Source organism: Bos indicus, chromosome 16, assembly GCF_029378745.1.
Source record: "Bos indicus isolate NIAB-ARS_2022 breed Sahiwal x Tharparkar chromosome 16, NIAB-ARS_B.indTharparkar_mat_pri_1.0, whole genome shotgun sequence".
NCBI lineage: Eukaryota > Metazoa > Chordata > Mammalia > Artiodactyla > Bovidae > Bos > Bos indicus.
Window position 1 is genome coordinate 60639017 of NC_091775.1, and position 21210 is coordinate 60660226.

Here is a 21210-nt window from a genome sequence, read left to right on the forward strand (position 1 = left end):
GAGAAATGAGTGAATTGCACAAGGTCACACATCAGAAAACGGCAGTACTGTGATTCAAATTCAAGAATTCTAGCTCTGGAGTGTACATTCTTAACTTTATGCTATATTGCCCCTCACAAAAAAGTCAGGTAGCGGTAGCAGACATTTCTTTGTTTTAATTTCCATTCCCTAATGCTGGGTAAGTTGAACATCTTTTCAGAAGTTTTCTTCTTCTATGACTTGCTTATTGATCCCTTTACCCATTTTCTGTTGAGCTATTTGTCCTTTATCTAAGGATTTGGAGTAGTCCTTTATTATTACAAGGGATTGTAAGCCACTATTACTCATATTCGGAGAAGGCAATGGCACCCCACTCCAGTACTTTTGCCTAGAAAATCCCATGGACGCTAGAGTCTGACACTACTGAGTGACTTTACTTTCACTTTTCAGTTTCATGCATTGGAGAAGGAAATGGCAAACACTCCAGGCAGTGTTCTTGCCTGGAGAATCCCAGAGACGGGGAAGCCTGGTGGGCTGCCATCTATGGGGTCACACAGAGTCGGACACGACCGAAGTGACTTAGCAGCAGCATTACTCATATTGTTAAATTTTTCTTCCAGTCAGTTACTTGTGTTTTAAAATCATGTCTCTAGATTATATAGAAGTTTTAGATTTTCATTTGGTCCATCATGTCAGTCTTTGTGGGCTTAACTGTCCAAATTTGACCAGAACTCTGAACTCAAGAAGCCAGGGATCTCTTTCTCATTAAATTTCTCATTATAATGCTGTTCAGTTCACTTTCTCTCTCTCCTTCAAGAGGAGGAAATATTCTATCTGGGGTATCAGAAGGATAATGAAGTAGTGATCATGATATTTTGAATTTTTCAAGGTTTTTGATAACTACAAACCTTATTTAGCACTCATTACATTTTAGAAATGTAAAATTATTCTCATGAGGTCTGAGTTACTGCTTAAAGATGGCAGAAAAGCAGTTGTAAGTGAGTCCATTTCATCTAAAGAAGGTTTACTATATGTGATCAGTAAGTTTTTCTGTGCAAAAGACTAAAAGGTTATTTTAACATGCAGACTTAATTGATCCAAAAGACCCTGCAGGTCTGTTTAGCCAATGATCTGCAAGTCATAAACTCTGCTGTAAGGCCCTGATAGAATTTAGTGCCAAGGTTGCCTTGGGGATCAATTTATAATGATTCTTAAACTTAGAATTTTCTTTGTAAAACTGTGGGGCATAGACATAAGTAAAATGTTGCCGAATAATATTTCTAAAAACCAAATATCTTGTTACACAGTAACATAGGTAATTGTGAGAGTTATGTACAGAGTAGAAAGCCATGTGCTACCAGGGAATATAGAGAAGTAAAGACACAGCCCAACCTTAAGGAGTCAACAGAAGAAGTAAATATCCAAGAAGAAATGGTGCAGGGAGGTAAGATTACTTCTTGTTGGGTGGATTGGGAAAGACCTTAGAGGGCAGTGGCAGTGAGTTATACCTTAAAAAACAAGTATAATTTGAACTGAGAAATAGACATGGAGAGAGTACTCTTCAGGATGGAAATAATAAGCAAAAGAAGAGAGCAAGAAATTACAGAGCTTGAAAAGAGCTTACCCCCCAGAACTCTGAAAAGATTCAGCTCCTACCCAGCTCTAAAAGGCTAGCAACCAGGCTTACATTTATCACAGAGCAAATTTGAGAAACTCAACCAGATAAAAAGATACCAACATTTATGTTCCCCCATTACAATTTCTGGAGAAGGCAATGGCAACCCACTCCAGTACTCTTGCCTGGAAAATCCCATGGGTGGAAGAGCCTGGTGGGCTGCAGTCCATGGGATCATGAAGAGTCGGACACAACTGAGTGACTTCACTTTCACTTTTCACTTTCATGCATTGGAGAAGGAAATGGCAACCCACTCCAGTGTTCTTGACTGGAGAATCCCAGGGACGGGGGAGCCTGGTGGGCTGCCGTCTATGGGGTCTCACAGAGTCGGACATGACTGAAGCGACTTAGCAGCAGCAGCAGCATTAAAATTTCAGCTGGTAATTCTACTCCTAATTATATATAAGAGAAGTGAAAACATTATGTCCCCACAAAAACTTGTACATGAATGTTTATAAGCATTATCTATAATTGCCCCAAAATGATACTGACCCAAATGTCCATTAACTGATGAGTGGATATACAAAAGATGATACATCCACATAATACAGTATTATTCAGTCTTAAAAAGAGAATGGAGTACTGATACATGCTACAGTATGGACAAAGCTTGAAAACTTTACGGAAAGTGAAAAAAGCCAGTCACAAAAGACGGCAGAATGTACAATTCCATTTCTGTGAAATGTCCAGAATAGGCAAATCTATGCAGACAGCAGATTAATGGCTGCTAGAGGCTGGGGATATAGGGCAGGGAAATTAATGAAAAATGACTGCTAATGGACATGAGGTTTCTCTTTTGGAATGATGAAATGTTTTAAGCTTAGACTGTGGTGATAATTGCACAATTCTGAGTATACTGAAAATGGTGTGCTTTAAATGAGTAGATTTTATGGTATGTTAATTATATCTCAATAAAGATGTTAAATTACTTTTTAAAAAACATCTGGCCAGGAAGTACTCTGCAATGACGCTCATTAATCTGTAAGCTGTATTCCAGCACACAGTTTCCACTGAGTTCTTTCGTGCTTTAAAATAAAGACAGATGGCCAAGAATCTCCAGATACTGAGGAAATTCTTCACCATGAAAGGCAGGAGGAAAAACAAATAAAAAAGAGAGAAAAAAAAGAACTCAGAAGAAACAAGAGACAACACACAAAGCCAAAAACAACTTCTAAGCATAATAAATATTTTCAAAAGATAAGGTTGTGCATCTATAAAACAATAATATGCTGTAAGAAAAGGAACCCCACTGAAACAAGAGAGTTTGAAAATTAAAATATGTAAACTAAAGTCAAGTCAGTTTCCCAGAAAGCGAAACAGAAAATGAGAAAATCAATCCAGAAGATTCTAACAAAAGAAGAGTTTACTTAGAAAAGTTTGGAGAGGAAAATATCAAAGAAATAATACAAGAAAATTTCCAAAACCAAGAAAATATAAATGTACATAGTGGAAAGGCCACCATATTCCAGTGAGTGAAAAATAACGAAAGAATTTCCAGCACACACACACACACACACACACACCAGTTCACATTATCATGAAAGAGCACAGTACCAGGGCTTAAAAAAAACCTTAAAAGCTTCTAGAAAGAAAAATTAGGTTACATATAAAGGAGGTATGAAAGGATTGCATTACAGTTCTCAATAGAATATTGAAAATCAAAAGTCACTGGAGCAGTGTTGTCAAAATTCTGAGTGGAGGTTATTTTCAACCCAGCAATCCATACACAGGACAATCCTTGAATGTCAAATGGGGAGTTCAGATTTTATTGTATAAGCAGTGGGGGGACGTTAACCATGTTTGAGCAAGGAAGTGACCTGATTAGAATTGTGCCATATATAGATTAATCCAGCAGTGGAATTTCACATGACTTGGTTTGCAGAGACTAAATTTGGGATTCCAATTAAGGGTTGGGGGAGTGCTATTTTAAGAAATAAGGAAGGCTCTAAAGAGGTAGTTGGCAGTGGGGATGAAGAATCAGAGACAAGATAGGAGAAACATTTTAGAGGCAAAATCAATAGGATGTCACAGTCATTATTGTTCCAAAGCCATCTAATCAGATAAAAGCCAGTAAAGTGATTTCCTAGAATCAATATTGGCAGCATTTTCACATTAAAGCCATATCATGTGAAAGGGTGTAGGGAGAGGAGAAGACTCTGATATGTCTACCTTTTGTTGAAATGCACTTTGAAAAGTTTTAAAAATTTGAAATTGCTGAAAAACCATGGTCATACCACACTGTCAGGCATTCCAGGATTTTGAATGCTGGTCAGGTTGCCAACCTTGCTCTGGAAGTGCTACTTAAATTTATCAACGTCTTGAGGTAAAAGTAAGCACATGGAATAGAATTTTCTCAATTCCTTCAAATGTCCTTTAAGTAAAAACCTCTGCAGTGATGTCTTCGATTCTGAGACTCACTGACCAAGTATGGTTTTAAAGTCTGCTTATTCACTGTCAGGAGATACTAAAGAGTAACTGTAGTGTTCATTTGTAGGATGTATATACTCAGCTTCTTCTGTTTCTCCTGATTAGAACCAATTTTTTTTTAACTCTTTTTCTTTTTAATTCATATACTGACAAGAAGTGAGAGAGTCTTGCAAGCACTTCCCCCAATAGCGTGTGTGTGCTCAGTCAGAGTCATGTTGGACTCTTTGTGACCCCATGGACTGTAGCCCACTAGGCTCCTCTGTCCATGGGATTTTCCAGGTATGAATACTGAAGATCCCTCCTCCAGGGGATCTTCCCGACCCAGGGACCGAACTCGCATTACCTGCATTGGCAGATGGATTCTTTACCACTGAGCCACCTGGGAAGCCCAGTGATATAACTGTAGTGTAATATCAAAACCAAGTAATTGACATTGATACTGGACTACAGACTTTATTCAGTTTTCACCAATTTTTATATGCACTTATTTGTGTGTGTGTATAGTTCTATGCAGCCTAATCCTACATATCGATTTGTGTAACCACCACCATCATAATCGAGATACAGAATTGTTCCATTACCAGAAAAGAACTCTCTGCTACTCTTTACAGTCATACCCCACTCTCTACACCTATCCCTGTCCCCTGCCAACCACGTTTTGGTTTCTACCTCTATGGTTTTGTTATTTCAAGTGTTATATAAATGGAATTGTATAATGTGTAACCATTTAAGAGTGGCATTTTTTTTCACTAAATAAAATGCCCTTGAGTGGCATTTTTTTTCACTAAATAAAATGCCCTTGAAGTCCCTCCAAATTGTTGCATCTGTCAATAGTTTGTTCCTTATTATTGCTGAGTAGTATTCTATTGTATGGATGTACCAGAATTAAACCAACCACCCACTGGAGAACATTGGTTTCTAGTTTTTAGCTATTAGGAATGAAGCCCGTATGAACAGTTGTGTACACGTAAGTTTTCATTTCTCTACAGTAAGTACACAAGCTTACTGTGAAATTGCTAGATTATATAAGTACTTGCTTAGGTTAGTAAGAAACTGCTGAACTATTTTGCAGAGTACCTGTACAATTTTACATTTCCACCAGCAATTTTATAGGGGGCGGGGGGTGTGTGCGGGGGGGGGTGTGTCCGTGTCCCTGTCCCAAGAGATTTTCACCTAAGTTTTCTTCCAAAGGTTTTGTGATTTTTTGCTTTTATATTTAAGTTTACAATTCATTTAGTTAATCTATAGTTACTCTAAATAAAGGTCTTGACCCAGAGCCTATGGATGTTCTCTCCAAATAGTAATCAAAACCGCGTACTTACCCCAGCCAAACAAATTGCAGAGAATGTGTCTGGTTTTGGAGAAGGAAGTATTATAAACTACTTAGTTCTCTCTTCATCTACTCTTCCCATCCAGCTTACCTACCCGTGGTTTTAGGTACTCTCCAGATCTGGGGCAATGGGAGGCAGAAGGACGGGGAAAGGGAATAAGAAAACAGTAAATACTACCTTGCACGCATGTGTGTAAGTCGCTTCAGTCTTGTCTGACTCTTTGCAACGCTATGGACTGTAGCCCGCCAGGTTCCTCTGTCCACGGGATTCTCCAGGCAAGAGTACTGAAGTGGGTTGCCATACCCTCCTTCAGGGGACCTTCCTGAGCCAGGGATCAAACCTGTGTCTACGTTTCCTGTTTTGGCAGACATGTTCTTAACCACTAGCACAACCCGGAAGCCCGAAACTCTCTTAGCCTTCCATTATGCTGTCTGAGCCTGAGCGTTGTTTAACACGACTCTTCTGTCATGGGGTGCTTTGGGGAGTTCTTCAGGAATACATCATCTCTGAGGAACTCTCACCTATGGTTTTTGTTTCTGTTTTTTGTTGGTTTTTTGTTTTTTTTTTTTTTTAGTTTCGTGGGTACATTTTTATTCTGGATACTTATTTGCAACTCCTTCCACAGTTTCTAGGTAGGAATTGCTGTTCTAGTTTCTACCCTTCCAAGTCTCTGGTCCACAGGAAATATCCACAAATTTTCTGCCCTGACAAACCTCTAAGATTTGCAGCCTTATGTAAAATTATCAACTTGGGCTCTGCTACTGAAAGTTAGCCATTTCCCATCCTCTAGATTTCCCAGGTAAAATCAAACTCCACTTTGTATGCATTCCCTACCTAAACCCCTTATGTGTGTTGGGGGGAGGCGGGTAGCTGGAAGGGGTGAGCCTCACAGCTTTCTCCAAAATTCTCCCTCAGAGAATCCTTTCCCTTCTCCATAGTCACCACTTTTTATAGTCTTGTTCTGACCAAGAGGTTCAAGGTAATGGAATTCGTTCCAAAACTTTCCCTTTGTAAATTCTGCAGTTTGTCTTGATACTTTACTTTGGCATGCAATATCTGTTTTATCTTGGAGTCTCAATTTGAAACTTCACTTTTAATATCTCATCACATGTATATAATACTTTCATTAATCTACAATCTTCAGCATAACCTACAGGTAGGAATATGGCTCTGTCTGTTCCCTAACTCAGCATTATCACCTTCTACTCCTACCAGAAGTCTGTCATTTACTTACTATACTGTTCATATTTCTCTGCTTTTAATCTTGCTGCCCTCTCTGTCCCCCAAACCATTTCCTATTCCTACACCTTGTCCTTTGACAAGCTTACTTCTAATTCATACTGATGCAACAATACCCCAGTTAGGAGTCATATGCTCCCTAATTTCTTTGTTCTTCCTATGCATCATCCTAAACTAAGCACCTACACCAGATACCCACCCGTGACCAAGTGTATACACCTTATTATTGAGTTTATCTTTCCATGTTTCTGCTTACCATGGCAGATGGGAAGTTCCACAAGTAGACACACAATCTTTGTATCCCCACCCTCTACCACAATGCCTGTTCTATTACAGTACTTAATTTCTTGGCCTGAAACAAAAGGTAAGAATCCAAACAAATTCTAGATAATAAAGAATCTCCTTCAATATGGTGTACTTAGGTAGAATGACAGCTTCTCAGAAATTACTGGATTCCAGGCCATTAATTAATCAATACAGTCTAGCTATAGATTAGTTTCCCTTACCAGTGTTTACTGGTATGGGCCAATTAAGGAGCCCTTAGTTTTGTGGGCTAAAATCCAACTGAAGTTTCTGATTATATCACAATAGCATTTTAATCCACTTAGACTGCTTTATCTTAGTAGAAAAATTTTATTTCCATACATTTATTCTTCTGTCTTCATATTCTTCCAGCAAGGAATAATTCAAGAATAGCCATCCTAACCTCAGCCAGATGAATAGTTTATATAAAATGAACTAATGCATGTAATATCACTGTGAAAAGCAGTGTTTGCAATGATAGTCCTATTTGTATGGTATGTGTAGTTTATGAGACATTTGTAAAATCATGGATGATTGTATTTGATTCTCACAATAACTGTGGGAAGTATAGGACCAGAAATCATTATCTATATTTTACAAATGAGATAACTAAGGTTCAGAAAGAATAAATTATTTGTTCCATGTCACATGGCTAGTGAGTGATTTGAGCAGGCATAAATACATAGGGCTCTTGGCTCCAAGTTGATTGCCTTTTCCATTATACTCTTTGTTGCATGTATTGATAGGAAACCTCACCTGCTGAGAAAATTATTGAGAAAGGAGAAAAAAAGGGGAAAATCATGCACACACATACACATATGCACAAACATACTCAAAACAACTCTTATTAAGAGTAGATTACCATGCAGTAATAATTAATGAGTCATTATATTTTTACAATTTGGTAAAATGTAAAGCAAACACCGTACTATGCTCCTATCATCGTCCCTTCCCTCCAAATCCAAGTAGAAAGAATGAAAAATTAAAATAAAAGCAGTAGAAGAAACTATAGGCTGGATTTCTTATGCTCTTGGAATGGAAGAACTTTTTCTAAGCATAAACTGGGGGAAATAATTAAACTACAGACAGAAAAAATACTAATTTAATTAATTTACAAATAGTATTTGCATATCAGTTAAGTTCAACAATTAGAAAAATGGTCTAAGAACATGAAATAACATTTCATAATTTACAGAATAGAGAACTGAAGTTGATTGTATATTGATATACATTTAAAATGTGTTCAAGCTCATCATTTAAAGAAATTCATGCTAAAGCAATTAATGAAATACCACTTTTTACCAATTATACTGCCAAAGGTATTTAAAATTCAGCCCTGTGTCATTTTGGTGGTGATAGCATATAGAAATGAATAGCATATTCATTATTGGGGTGAATTTAAGTTGATACTATCTATTATGGAGGATAAGTTAGCATTATCAGAACTTTAAATGTGTGTACCCTATGATCTAGCAGTTTCGCATTTGGAAGTTTAAACCATGAATACAGGCACATGTGCTTCAGAGTATATGTACTAAGATACTTTTTGAACCTGGGTGTTAATCACCAAAAAAAAAAAAAAAAGGAAAAGAAAAAGAAAAAAAATATAGATGGTTGTCAATTATTGCTTAAAGTTCTGTAAGCCCATATAAGGGAGTACAGAGTGATCATTAAAAAGAGGTACGTTATAACTGTATTTCCAGTGTGGACAGAATTCCAGAATATACTCTTAAAGGAAAAGAAATCCATTTGTGTGTATATACATACATACACATATGTATATGTATACCAAATTGGTTGTCTGTACAAAAAATTTCTAGGAGGCTCACAAAAAAATCATTAATAGTATTTTCTCTAGGAGATTGAGGGAGGTACCATTATTTATATTTTTCACCTTCTGTCCTTCTGAGCTCTTAGAAGGTATTACCAAGTGCAAGTATTACTTTATTATTTAAGAGGAAAAAAATGATTAACTAGAGAAAACCTTCTTTAGTGCCATTTCAACCTCATTCCTCCTTATAGCTTTTCCCAGTTGCCAGCCCTTCATCATCAGACTTCATGAGTTAGTCTTCACTTTCTCACATCCCATTCATTTCCTTAGCCCTCTGCAGTCTCATTTTTATCCTCATCATGTCACTGAAACTGCTCTTGCCAAAGTCTCTAATTATCTCTCAGCTCATATACCCAGTGGCTACTATTAATATTTTAATATTATATTATTGTGCAGTGATGGACAAACAGCCCATCCTTTTAAAGAGTTCTCTTCCCTGGGTTTTTATGATACCTGAGTCTCCCAGTTTCCTTCTGTCTTTCAGATTCTTCAGTCTCTTTGACTTTTGTAGATTTAAATGTTAGCATTTCTCAGATTATTTTCTTAGGACCTTTTCTCAGTCTGCATATTCTCTTTCAGTATTCACACTGTCTTAGTCTGTTGAGGCTGCTATAATAAAGCATCATAGGCTGGGTGGCTTATAATCAACAGAAATTTATTTCTTACAGTTCGGGAGGCTGTGAAGTCCAAGATGAAGGTCCTGGCAGATTCAGTGTCTGGTAGGGACCTGCTTCCTGGTTCAAAAGCCTTTCTTTTTTATGTGTCCTCAGACAGGGGAATGGGTGATAGATCTCTCTGGGGTCTATTTTATAAAGGATCTCTCTGGGTTTTATTTTATAAAGGCGCTAATCCCCTTCATAGGCTTCCCTTGTGGCTCAGCTGGTAAAGAATCCACCTGCAATGTAGGAGACCTGGGTTCGATCCCCTGGGTTGGGAAGATCCCCTGGAGAAGGGAAAGACTACCCACTCCAGTTTTCTGGCCTGGAGAATTCCATGGACTATACAGTCCATGGGGTCACAAAGAGTCAGACATGATTGAGTGACTTTCACTTTCACTTTCAATCCCCTTCATGAGAGTGCCCTGTCCTGACCTGATCACCTCCCAAAGGTCAGACTTCCTAATATAGTCACATTGGAGGTTAGTAATTCAACATAGATTGGGGAGAACAGTCTGTAGCAAACATCTACTCACATAGGAACCTCAAACTTGTACTAAACTTGATTTTATTTCCACCTTTGCCTCAACCAGCATTGCTTCTCACTTCCCATCTCTGGAAAGGACTTTACCATTTTTCTACTGCGTGACTCAGCCTTGACTCTGCCACCTACCTCACTGATGTCCCCAGGATTGCAGTCATGAAGGCCTGTTTACCTCCTAGTGAAGTGAAGTGAAAGTCGCTCACTTGTGTCCAGCTCTTTGTGACCCCATAGACTGTAGCCCACCAGGCTCCTTTGTCCATGGAATTTTCCAGGCCAGAATTCTGGAGTGGGAAGCCATTCCCTTCTCTAGGGCATCTCCCCAACCCAGGGATTGAACCCAGGTCTCCCGCATTGCAGGCAAATTCTTTATCATATGAGCCACCACGGAAGCCCAAGAATACCAGAATGGGTAGCCTATCCCTTTTCCAGCAGATCTTCCCAACCCAGGAGGCCAACTGGGGTCTTCTGCATTGCAGGCAGGTTTTTTATCAACTGAACTATCAGGGGACCCCTATTTACCTTCCAATTACCACCCAAATCCATTTACTTCTTTCACATTTCTGCTGTTCTAGTTCATGATCTTTACTCAGATTACTATCATAATCTATGAGCCAGTCTCTAAGTCTTTCAGTATTTCTCTCCTGTCTCTGTACCCCTTTCTCCACTTTTTAGCCAAAGTATGCTTTGTTCAGATACGCATTTGATCTTGTCATTCACTCTCCACCACTCACGACCTTTCTATGTTCATTCACTGGCTTTGTGATCAAACTGGAACACCCACGTTACTACTGGTCCCATCATAGTGTCTCTCAGGCCTCATTACTCCCCACGCCTCTTCTCTCCGCCCCAGCACACATCCACCCTGTAGCAGAGCCACGCTGCTGAATTCTCCTCAATTCCTCAAACACCCCAGATTTGTATTTTTCTTACAGGCTTTCTCACATGCTGACCATTCCCTGTCAGATTCTCAGGACCTCCACATCTGCATACAGCTAATTCCACTCCACCCTTAGTTACCTAATGACTTTTAGCACTCCATCACATTACTTTCACCGCCATGAAACTTTCTTTGAATCCCCAACTAAAGATCCAGGGCCCCTACTAAGTGCCCACAGAGCCATTTTTGCATCTTTTTTTCCTAGGTCTTATCACATGGTATAATGGCTTGTTAACTCACTAGATGATAAACTATTTATGAGTACAACAACCTTGCCTTTCTTCTTCACCATTGTTTACTTCCATCTGTATCTAGTGTAGTGCCTGACACATAATGTGCACCAAGCAACTATTGAATGAGTAGATGGATTCAGACATATATTCATTTATTCAACCGAATAATGGTTAAAACCAGTGGGAAAGCAAATAGGCATGAATTTAGGAATGATGAAGAAGTAAGTGTCATTGAACCTCATCAATTTCTAAATTTTTTATCCTCCTTTCACCCATACTTAAATCTTATGGTGACACTGAGACTGAAGTCTAAATTCAGGGAAGAATAGTTACTAATCTTTCCACTTATTCTTGAACTATTTAAATGTGTTAATTGAATTCATTTGTGAGTGTGATTTAGTTTAGTTTCATGTTTTTTTTTAATTCAGTATTTATATTGTCATATTGTTTATATGTACAGTTGTTTTAATTCAGTGATGTTTATACTGAATTTGTTCAACAAGCACTAGTAGATTTTATTCCATTTGCAATTTAAGAACAAAAAAAAGGTGTATTATAGTTTGGTACAGTTTCTGTAAGAAGATTTTCCCCTGGTGTCTGTCACTGAAGGCTGGGTGAGTTTTTCGCCCTGCAGAACATGTTTTAATGTCTGTAATCTTGTCTTCATTCTGTGTCCACCTTCATCACATGTGTATGTAACCAAGGTAGGCTGAATGTCGTTTTTGACTGTGATGATAAATTTCCTTACCGTGGGTTTATTTAAGTGAAAACTCAGGCTGACAAACATCCTTCTTCACCATCAGCAGCTAGGTTCATTAGACCATCCTGTCTAGAAGCTGAGAGCAGAGAGAAGGAAGATCAGTAGTACATGTTATGTTTCCATAAATAGCTTTTTGCATGAGCTGTTGTGTGGTTGTTTTTTTTTTTTTAAGCAAACATAAAAACCAGTGAGTAATATAAGCAGTAGGGACTGGCTTTAACTGCAGCTGGTGCTGTCAGGATCCTCAAAGAAGATGTTTTTCTGGCACACAAGCAGAACTCTGGTGAATGAGCTCTAATTTCTTCCTTTTTTTTTTTTTTTCTAAAATCCAGGTAGGGAAACTTTTATAGTATAGGAAAGTATCTGCTCTTTCAAACGGAAAACATCAGTTGGATGGTTTCACAGATACCAGGTTGAAAAACAATAAAATCTGGGAAGGAAGTAAAGCTGTCTTTTCCCCAAAGTGAAAGCTCAGATGCAACTTTTAAAAAACTGATTAGACCCTTTGTAAATTTGTTGGTTAGAGTACTAGGATACCGAATTTTATTGATTTCTTCCTGGAAAATTTTCAGACAAGATAAAGTGCCTTAGGAACACACGCTGGTGAACACAAACATATATTTCTGTACCCAGTTTATGGCTGAGCTGTCTTTTCAAGAATTCAGCGAAGCAGTTTGGAATCATAATTGCCACACCAAGCAGAAATTCACCTGCCCTGGAGTACAGAATTTTGTGTGGCAATAAGCATTTATTTTTTCAGTTGTATTTTTAATTAAAAGTTTCCTACATTTGGAACTGAATCTGTTAACATGTGGCAGATTGAGCTAGCGCATCCAAGTACCACTGGCGCTTTGGGGGAAATATGCTTTTAAAAAATTGGATGGTTGAGCTGGGAAAAATCCAGCTGTGTTTTACTTAACATTGCACTAATCAGAGTCTTTTGACTCCTTTTTTTTTCTTCTTCTTCAGTAAATTCAATGGCATGCATGTTGGCTCCCCACCCCCCACGACTTTACTTTTGTCTTTTAAGACTGATTTCAGCTAGTAATGTGGGTTAAAGCAATATAATATTAATTCACTGTCTTGGGTGATAGAAGGCTACTCCTGCCTTGTAGTTTATCTCTTAAATAGGTCAGAAGTAGCAGGTAATTTTCATCAGCAAAGCAATTAGATTTTTAACCCTTACCTTTCACATCACTAGAGCTCTGGGAGTTCACACAGAATTCAGTGTTATCTACTGACTGTAAACCAAAATGTAAAGGAGATCAAACCAGTCCATCATAAAGGAAATCAGTCCTGAATATTCACTGGAAGAACTGATCCTGAAGCTGAAGTGCCAATACTTTGGCCACCTGATGCGAAGAACTGACTCATTGGAAAAGACCCTGATGCTGGGAAAGATTGAAGGCAGGACAAAAAGAGGACCACAGAGGATGAGATGGTTGAGTGGCATCACCGACTCAATGGACATGAGTTTGAGCAAGCTCTGGGAGTTGGTGATAGACAGGGAAGCCTGGCATGCTGCAGTCCATGGGGTGGCAAAGAGTCGGACATGGCTGAGCAATTGAACTGACTGAAGGATATAGCCTTCCTTAATTAGAACTAAAATTGCTTGTGGGAAGCAGGTTCCCAATTAAACCAAGAAATAGTCATATTTGAACCCTGAATTATTACATGATGTTTAGGATGATGGGAGTTGAGGGGGGTGCAGGGCTCAGAAAGAGAACCAGTAATTAGCGAATTCACAATGTCCACTTTCAAGGCTAGTTTCCTTGATGAAGGCCATTGTCAGATTGGGAATTGTTTCAAACTCCCATTTTTCTCTCAATAAATCCACATTCTTTCCTTTAGAGAAGTAAACTATAGTGACAATCAAAGCTGCTAAAACTCTAGTTAGCAGATCTAAGAAAAATCAGCTCATAGGAAGGTACAGGAGGAGGTAAACATGACTTAGAGGGGACTTGGGATTACTTTCATATTTGCACAGATAATGCCTCCTCACCACTGCCATTCCCAGGCTGCTCGATCTTCCTGTTTACTGTAATCCTGCTTCTCTGGGAATTACTTCTGTCTTCTCCAAGACACTTTCTTCCCAATACAGGAAGGGCTTGCTTATTTATTCAGTAGCAATGTTGAATGTTTAGCAGATGTAGTGTTCAATCCATTGGTATCGGTGTGTATACACATACAAACATCCATAAATGCTGAACAATAAGGAGATCCTGAACAACTTGAAATTTCCATAACCAGAAGGAATTTTGAATTCTAATTCCAGGTGGCTTGGTTGTAATATCTGTTTATGTCTGTATTAGAAAATTAAGCCTGAGTATCAAAATGAAATTTGTTCAGTATTATGAATACAGTGAATAAAGAGTTTTATCCACCCCCTCTCTAAAAAGAAAAAAAATATTTAACTCAGGTAAGTTAATGAAAAACAATACCTAGTAACATTAAACTAGGACAGCAAAGGAAATAGAATGGACGTGAGAGAAAGATTATACTTGCAAGGTGGAACAAGGGGAATACCTTTTAGTAGGGGGCTGGGGATTATCCAGAAACAAATCACTGCTTTGTTCTCTGGCAGAGTTAACAGATTCTCCTTCACCCCCAGAATTGCCTCAGTTTTCTCCCTATAGCTTCTGACTCCAAAATTGTTCATGGGAATGGGTGGGGCCTCACTGTTCCTTCCTTTCTGCCTTAAAATGGTCACATTTGCAGAGCATGCTCCTTGAGTCCTTCACACTGGCGGCTTCTCCCTGCTGCCTTGGGCTCTAATCTCCTTATAGGTGTAGCACCATGGCAACAGGCCCAGCCTAGAGCCCAGGAACCTTGTTTATGTTACCTGAGGGGCTGGATGCAGCCTGAGGAAGAGAAGAAGAATATTGCCTGTCCCGCAGCTGGTTTAGAAGATGACTTCGTGTTCCGTTTCATGTGTTTCTGTTCTGCTGCTATTGAAGACCTGAAGTTACATACCTGGAAAACGTTTATTCAAAGATGCTGTCAGTAACTGCAGGCAGCAGGGGAAACTATCTTCCCTTGGTTCTTGTCTTCTAACCAGAGTTGTCTTCTGAGATGTAGTTCAGAAGTGACTTGCCGTGCTGTGACATGTGGCAGCGCTATGATTTGGGGGTGCACTCCAAGGTGGCTGTACAGTTGCTTCACGTAGGTAGACATTTATTTGATTTGAGATAACATTATGTCTTAGAATATTTTCCTAGAGAGTTTAAAAAAGTAAGGCTTTTGTCGCACGTCTTATTTAAATATGCCTTCTTCATCTTTCCTGTTGAGAGGCTTACTCCCAGAGCGGGAGAGAATTCTCCTCTCCAGGCAACTCCTCCTGGGAAAAAGGGGCTGGAATTGTTGTTTCATTTTATTTAGGAACAGTTATAGTATCCTGTTGCCTCAACCAGGCTTCCCATGAAGCATACTGGGAAAGGTTGTATGGTAATTACCTTAAAATTTGTTTTTGCATTTAGTTATTTATAGTTGATATGCTATGTTGACAGTATATAACATGACATTGTTTTATCCACTAGAACAAAAGGAAATAAATGTGGAGCTATTAAATTGTTCTATTTTTATGTACAAAACATTAGGTGGGTTTTGTGCAGACTTTGTATTATCAACGGTAAATGTAATTATTGACTCTTTGACCTTAAAAAAACTACTGAATATGAGAACACATGTTCTGTGTATGGAAAGAAGAATGGACTAAAATCCTAGTCTTAGGATGTTTTTTACTGTATGTATGGAATTTGATTAAACAGAGTTGGAATGGAACCAGAAGGGAAAGAGCAGCCTTGAGTACTAGTTTCCTATATCTTATTACTTTATAATTTAACTGCAAGCTACTCTGACATTAAGTATTTCAGTTCCTTTTAATGTTAACATGGTTATTTCAAGGAAATGAATGAAGCTGCTTATTTAATGCATTTTACAAAAACAAATACCTTTCTACAAGACATTTCTTTTTATCTCTATTACTAGGTACTTCTACTTAAAATATATGTATTTAACTCTGAGTGTCTCAGTCAATAAATACTATAATTACTGAGTAAAACTGCATAGCTCTCCCGTTCTGGATTCAAGAATATTGTGTTTTATATTGTTTGGCTTCAGGCAGTGAAGTACTAGCTCCTGTAGCGGCAAGAGTCACAATTCCCCACATTCCAAGTAGGGGACAAAATGAACCAGAACCCCTGAATGGTGTTGACAAAGATCTCTTCTTCTAGATGGGAGTTTGAACATTTCTCTGGAGGGTGGGAAGTTTCTTCAAGGCATTTTACTGTTCATTCATATTTGTACAATAAAGCATAAATAGAAACAAAAGCTTGCCAGAAAAGAATTCCATATTGAGCTGAAAATCAGACCTTTTGAAAAGCAGGGTCTTGTGCTGAAAAGTTTGGCTTTGTTTCTGAGTATGTATATGTATGTTTATTCTGCCAAAGCAGTGAAGATATAGCCACTACTACTTTGTCAGTGATAGTAGAGGATAAAGCTATAGCATGGGGGAAAAAAAAGAAACCATTTGTCTTTAAATAAGACCTTTGCATAAAAAAGAAATGCGTAAGGTTACCTTGAATGGTGTCTATTTCTCCATCTCCAACACAGGAATGAGAATAAAAAACAATGTCTGTGGTGCAGCTTCCAGCTCCCTTGCGATTAGTAATGTTATAGTACATTATTGTGTTTTGTTGAAAAAAGAAAGTATGTGTGCACACACACATGAATATATATGTGGTTTCTATGTGTCCCATGAATATGATCCTATCATTATTATTACAGATATATTTTTCTCTTCAGGCATTTATCCATTTGTTGTTAAACCTCCATTGCATTTGACCTTTATTTTCTTATTGGCCAAGTAGTTACACTACCATAAATATCTTTTTCTACTTTTAGGTCTCGTGGGCTGCCTAAACTAAAAGAGTCCCGTTCTCATGAATCTTTGCTGAGCCCATGCAGTGCCGTGGAATGTCTGGATCTCGGTAGAGGGGAGCCTGTGTCGGTAAAGCCACTCCATAGCAGCATCCTTGGACAAGACTTCTGCTTTGAGGTAGGAAAGTCCAGGAAAAACAAAGAGTAGTAAGACAGCAAAGAGATTTTCTATCCAATATTCTTGTGATTGCATTACTGCATTATTGATGATTTGATCATTTTAACTGGTTTTCAGTTACTGAAAATTACCTACTTACAGGGGAAAAATTAGAAATCTGCTAATCTAATTATGTTGGTAATTAAAGTTATTAATGATGGTTTCTCATTCCTTTTGGCTTTGTCTGCTTTCAAAATAAATGAATTCTTAGTACATTCTCAGCAGAGATCACAAGATTAATACTAAATTATTGTTAGTATTTTAATCTTTTGTTATTGAGAAAGATATCACACAGTACGTTACTATTTTTCTTCTGAAAACCTAAGTCCCCAATTTTAATGATTCTTTGAGGGAAAAATACCAAAACCATACTAACTAAAACCTGAGTGGTTCAAGATCTGGGATCATGTCTTCTTTATTTTTATAATTTCTCTGCACTTAGCTAGCTTCCTGGCACATTGCATGTGCCAATTTCTTCAGTGAACAAACTGCCCTTTACCAGGAAATTATCACTTTTTATAAGGTAATTTTCCCCTCCCAAACTTAATGTATACAATTGGCCATTTGCAAATTTAATTTCAAAACCATCTGTGTACTTGTTAGCATTATGATTTAATTAATTAGCACAGACTTACAAAATTACTAATTATGAGTCCTATGTTAGATGTTGTAAAAGTTGAAAGATATATCTGGTAACTGTTCTTAGGGACCTGCCCTATCCAACAGAAATACAGTGAAAGCCATGTGTGTGATTTTAAATTTTATTAAACCCAAATGTTACCACTTCCAACATGTAGCTAAAATAAAATTATCAACTTTCCACCTTCTTTTTTTAAAACTAAGTCTTCAAAATCCGATGTGTGTTACACTTACCCGCACATCTCATTTGGACTAGTTGTTTTTCAGGTGCTCGCTACCACCTGTTGTTAGTAGCTGCCATGTTAGACAGAACGTAACGTCTGATCTAATTCACTAGGTTATAAACTGAGAGTAAGTTACTGTGTGAGCCACGGTAGCAATTTGGACAGGTCATTTATTGGTGTTCTTTTTTATAAAAGTCTCTTAAAGTTTGCCATATTTGTGGAAATTAGTTCAGCAGATTGTATGCTGAGACAGGTGGTAGGTACTAGACAGAGACAACATACTTCATTTTTAAAGGACATTGATAGTAATATTCAAACTAACCTAATGACTGGAAATCAACTGACTGGTTGCCTAATAGAAGAGAAGTGGGTTCCAGAGTAATTAATTCAACACTACGAACTCTTTTCAATTTCATGTAGTAGCCTTCTGTAATATTATAATGTGAAAGCATTCCCAAGAAATAAGCTGTTAGAGATCTTCTTCCCTTTTTAATTATTTTTTTATTAACTCACTCAGAATTGAGGATATTTATTTGCAGGTGATTTTTTAAAATATTAATTTAATTAGAGGTTTTCAGTTTTGTTCTTTCTAAACTGTAGGCCAGTTTTCGGTTCCTAAGCTGAATTCTCAGTGACCTTTGTCCTTACCTGGAGAAAAGTATAGATGCTAAGTAGATAAAAAGCAAAAAGTGAATGTAGACGCACACATAGATATCACAAAGCCAGCAAATATCATTTTGGTTACCGTATCATTTTGGGTTCACAGCATATCCCTAACTCTTAAATGATACCCCTAGGAAGATAGAGCTCCCAAGCCCTATGTTTCCTTTTCCTTATCTCTAATCTTTATGTTGAAGGTTACCTACTTAAGTGGAAGTAAATGCTTCAGTTGTAACTCTGCTTCAGAGAGAGATAAGTGGATGGAAAACCTGCGCAGGACAGTTCAACCAAATAAGGTAAGAGTGGCTTTGAATGTCCAAAAAACTGTATAACTCTATTAAGCAGTAAGTTGATTGAAGGGAAATACAGTAATATTAATAATACCTTACATTTTACAGAACTTTTAAACACAAACACGTGTTTTATTATTTTGTGCTCAAAATAATCTTACTGCAGATAGGGTCATGATTTTATCAGTGTGGACAAGAGGACTCAGAGAAATTACTTGACTAAGTGAGAACCGAGTACAATATACAATAGAAATGGGACTAGAACACAGATTTCTTAATTACTTACATACCTCTATCTCATTTGCAGAAAGCTAATCCAGTTGCCATAAGACTGGCTATATGAGAATTTCCATTACAGGATGTTTAACCCAAGTGAAATAGAATGTTGTGGCTCTCTAAGAGCTTGCTGTTATCTTGAATGATGAGATAGCAATCCCCTTCATTATTTTATGACTGCCCTTAATGAAGTACATAGCATCACTTACTTTAAGAGGAAAATGTCTTTCTGGTATTTCGGCTCTCAAACACAGCTTTGTTACTTCTTTATAGGACAATTGTAGACGAGCTGAAAATGTTCTCCGTTTATGGATTATTGAAGCCAAGGACCTTGCCCCTAAAAAGAAATATTTCTGTGAACTGTGCCTTGATGATACCCTCTTTGCTCGTACAACTAGCAAGACCAAAGCAGACAATATTTTCTGGGGTGAACATTTTGAGTTCTACAGCCTTCCACCTCTTCATAGCATCACAGTTCACATTTATAAAGATGTGGAAAAAAAGAAGAAAAAAGACAAGAATAATTATGTAGGGCTGGTCAACATCCCCACTGCCAGTGTGACTGGTCGCCAGTTTGTAGAAAAGTGGTACCCAGTGAGCACACCTACACCCAACAAAGGAAAGACAGGAGGACCTTCTATTCGGATTAAGTCGCGTTTCCAAACCATCACCATTCTGCCTATGGAGCAATACAAAGAGTTTGCAGAATTTGTCACCAGCAACTATACCATGTTATGTTCTGTTCTTGAACCAGTAATCAGTGTGAGAAATAAAGAAGAGCTAGCCTGTGCCTTGGTGCACATTCTTCAAAGCACTGGAAGGGCCAAGGTAAGTAGAAAGGGGGGTTGCATTGCCCAGAAAGGAAACCTATTATTGGTTCTTAGATTCAGAAAAAGTGGAGATTATAAAATTAAAGAAGTAAAATGAAGAGTCTAACAAGTATTTATTTAAAGTTTATTTGCACAAAATATAGATAGCACCGCTCGCTCTTTATCACCGAACAAAATAAATGGTAGGACTGGTGTAATAATCCCAGTGTGTGCAAGATTATTTCTCTTTAGTTCCAAAGTGTGTTGTATGATTGTTTTATTCCGCACTATATTTTAAATTAAGATTGACTGATGACTATATATATCAGCTAGTCACAGAAGGAAGTATTCCTGAATCAGGTTGGTCACTAGCAAGAGTCTTCATGAGATTAATGTCTGAATTTAGAACTAAAATACCAAGGGATGTTATTGTTAGCTGTCTCATGATAGCCTTACCTCAGTTCATCCTGGATAGAAGTAAAAATCTAGAAAGATAGAGAAATATACCAATTGTATGAAGAACACTAAACAATTGATAGAGTCGCTGATCAGCCTGAAGTGTGGTAATCATCACCCCTGCGAGGCATGTTCACTTAACCAGGCTAAAGACTGCATTATATTATATGCAAATTGATCACGGTAAAATTGTATTTTAGATCTAGAGGAGTTCACAGCTAGAATAATTTATTTAGAACCGAACAATGAAGTGTTTTTAAGATTTCTTGATACATATCAGAATATATCAATATATTCAATATTTAGTTCCTTATTTAATTGCCTTCCTATTGATCGTCATTTTGGTGGTTGAATTTATTAATGATAATTTTGAGCTTTCTGGTGTTAAAAATCATTGAAATTTTGAGTCTCATCTTTGAAATTGTATGGATATGTTCTTTTTGTTCTTCACTTGCTTGAGGTTCAAGGATATATGTAGGGTTTGTTAACAACTTTATTGAGGTACAATTTACATATTATAAACCAAATCCATTTAAAGGGGAAAATTCAATGAGTTTTGACACTTTATGTACCCATGGAAACCACAGCAATCAAGATACAGAGTGTTACCATCACCCCCAGGTTTCTTCCTGTCCCTTAGCATAGGAGTTTTAGTAGTGATTCCTAAGTCTACAGCTCTCACACTGATGAAAAAAAATCCCAGAGTGAACCCCATTAATATTGAAATGCTTCATTTTAAAATAAAAGTAAAGCAGCATATTCCCTCTGTTTTTTATTTTGGAGACTTTGAAATATCCAATGCATATATAATATTCAAAATATATGACATTATCAGATTTCAAATTG

General features: G+C 37.6%; 1 protein-coding gene across 10 annotated transcripts in view; it reads left to right on the top strand.

Annotated features, from left to right (window-relative positions):
• The window catches only part of RASAL2 (RAS protein activator like 2), a 397112-nt gene that overhangs the window by 338073 nt on the left and 37829 nt on the right, over nt 1–21210 (top strand). For all 10 annotated transcript variants that reach the window (XM_070768498.1, XM_070768499.1, XM_070768500.1 and 7 more), the window contains 3 exons: nt 16818–16971; nt 18731–18829; nt 19373–19927. In XM_070768498.1, the coding sequence (XP_070624599.1) occupies nt 16818–16971; nt 18731–18829; nt 19373–19927 (808 nt within the window). The remainder of the gene's footprint in view (nt 1–16817; nt 16972–18730; nt 18830–19372; nt 19928–21210) is intronic.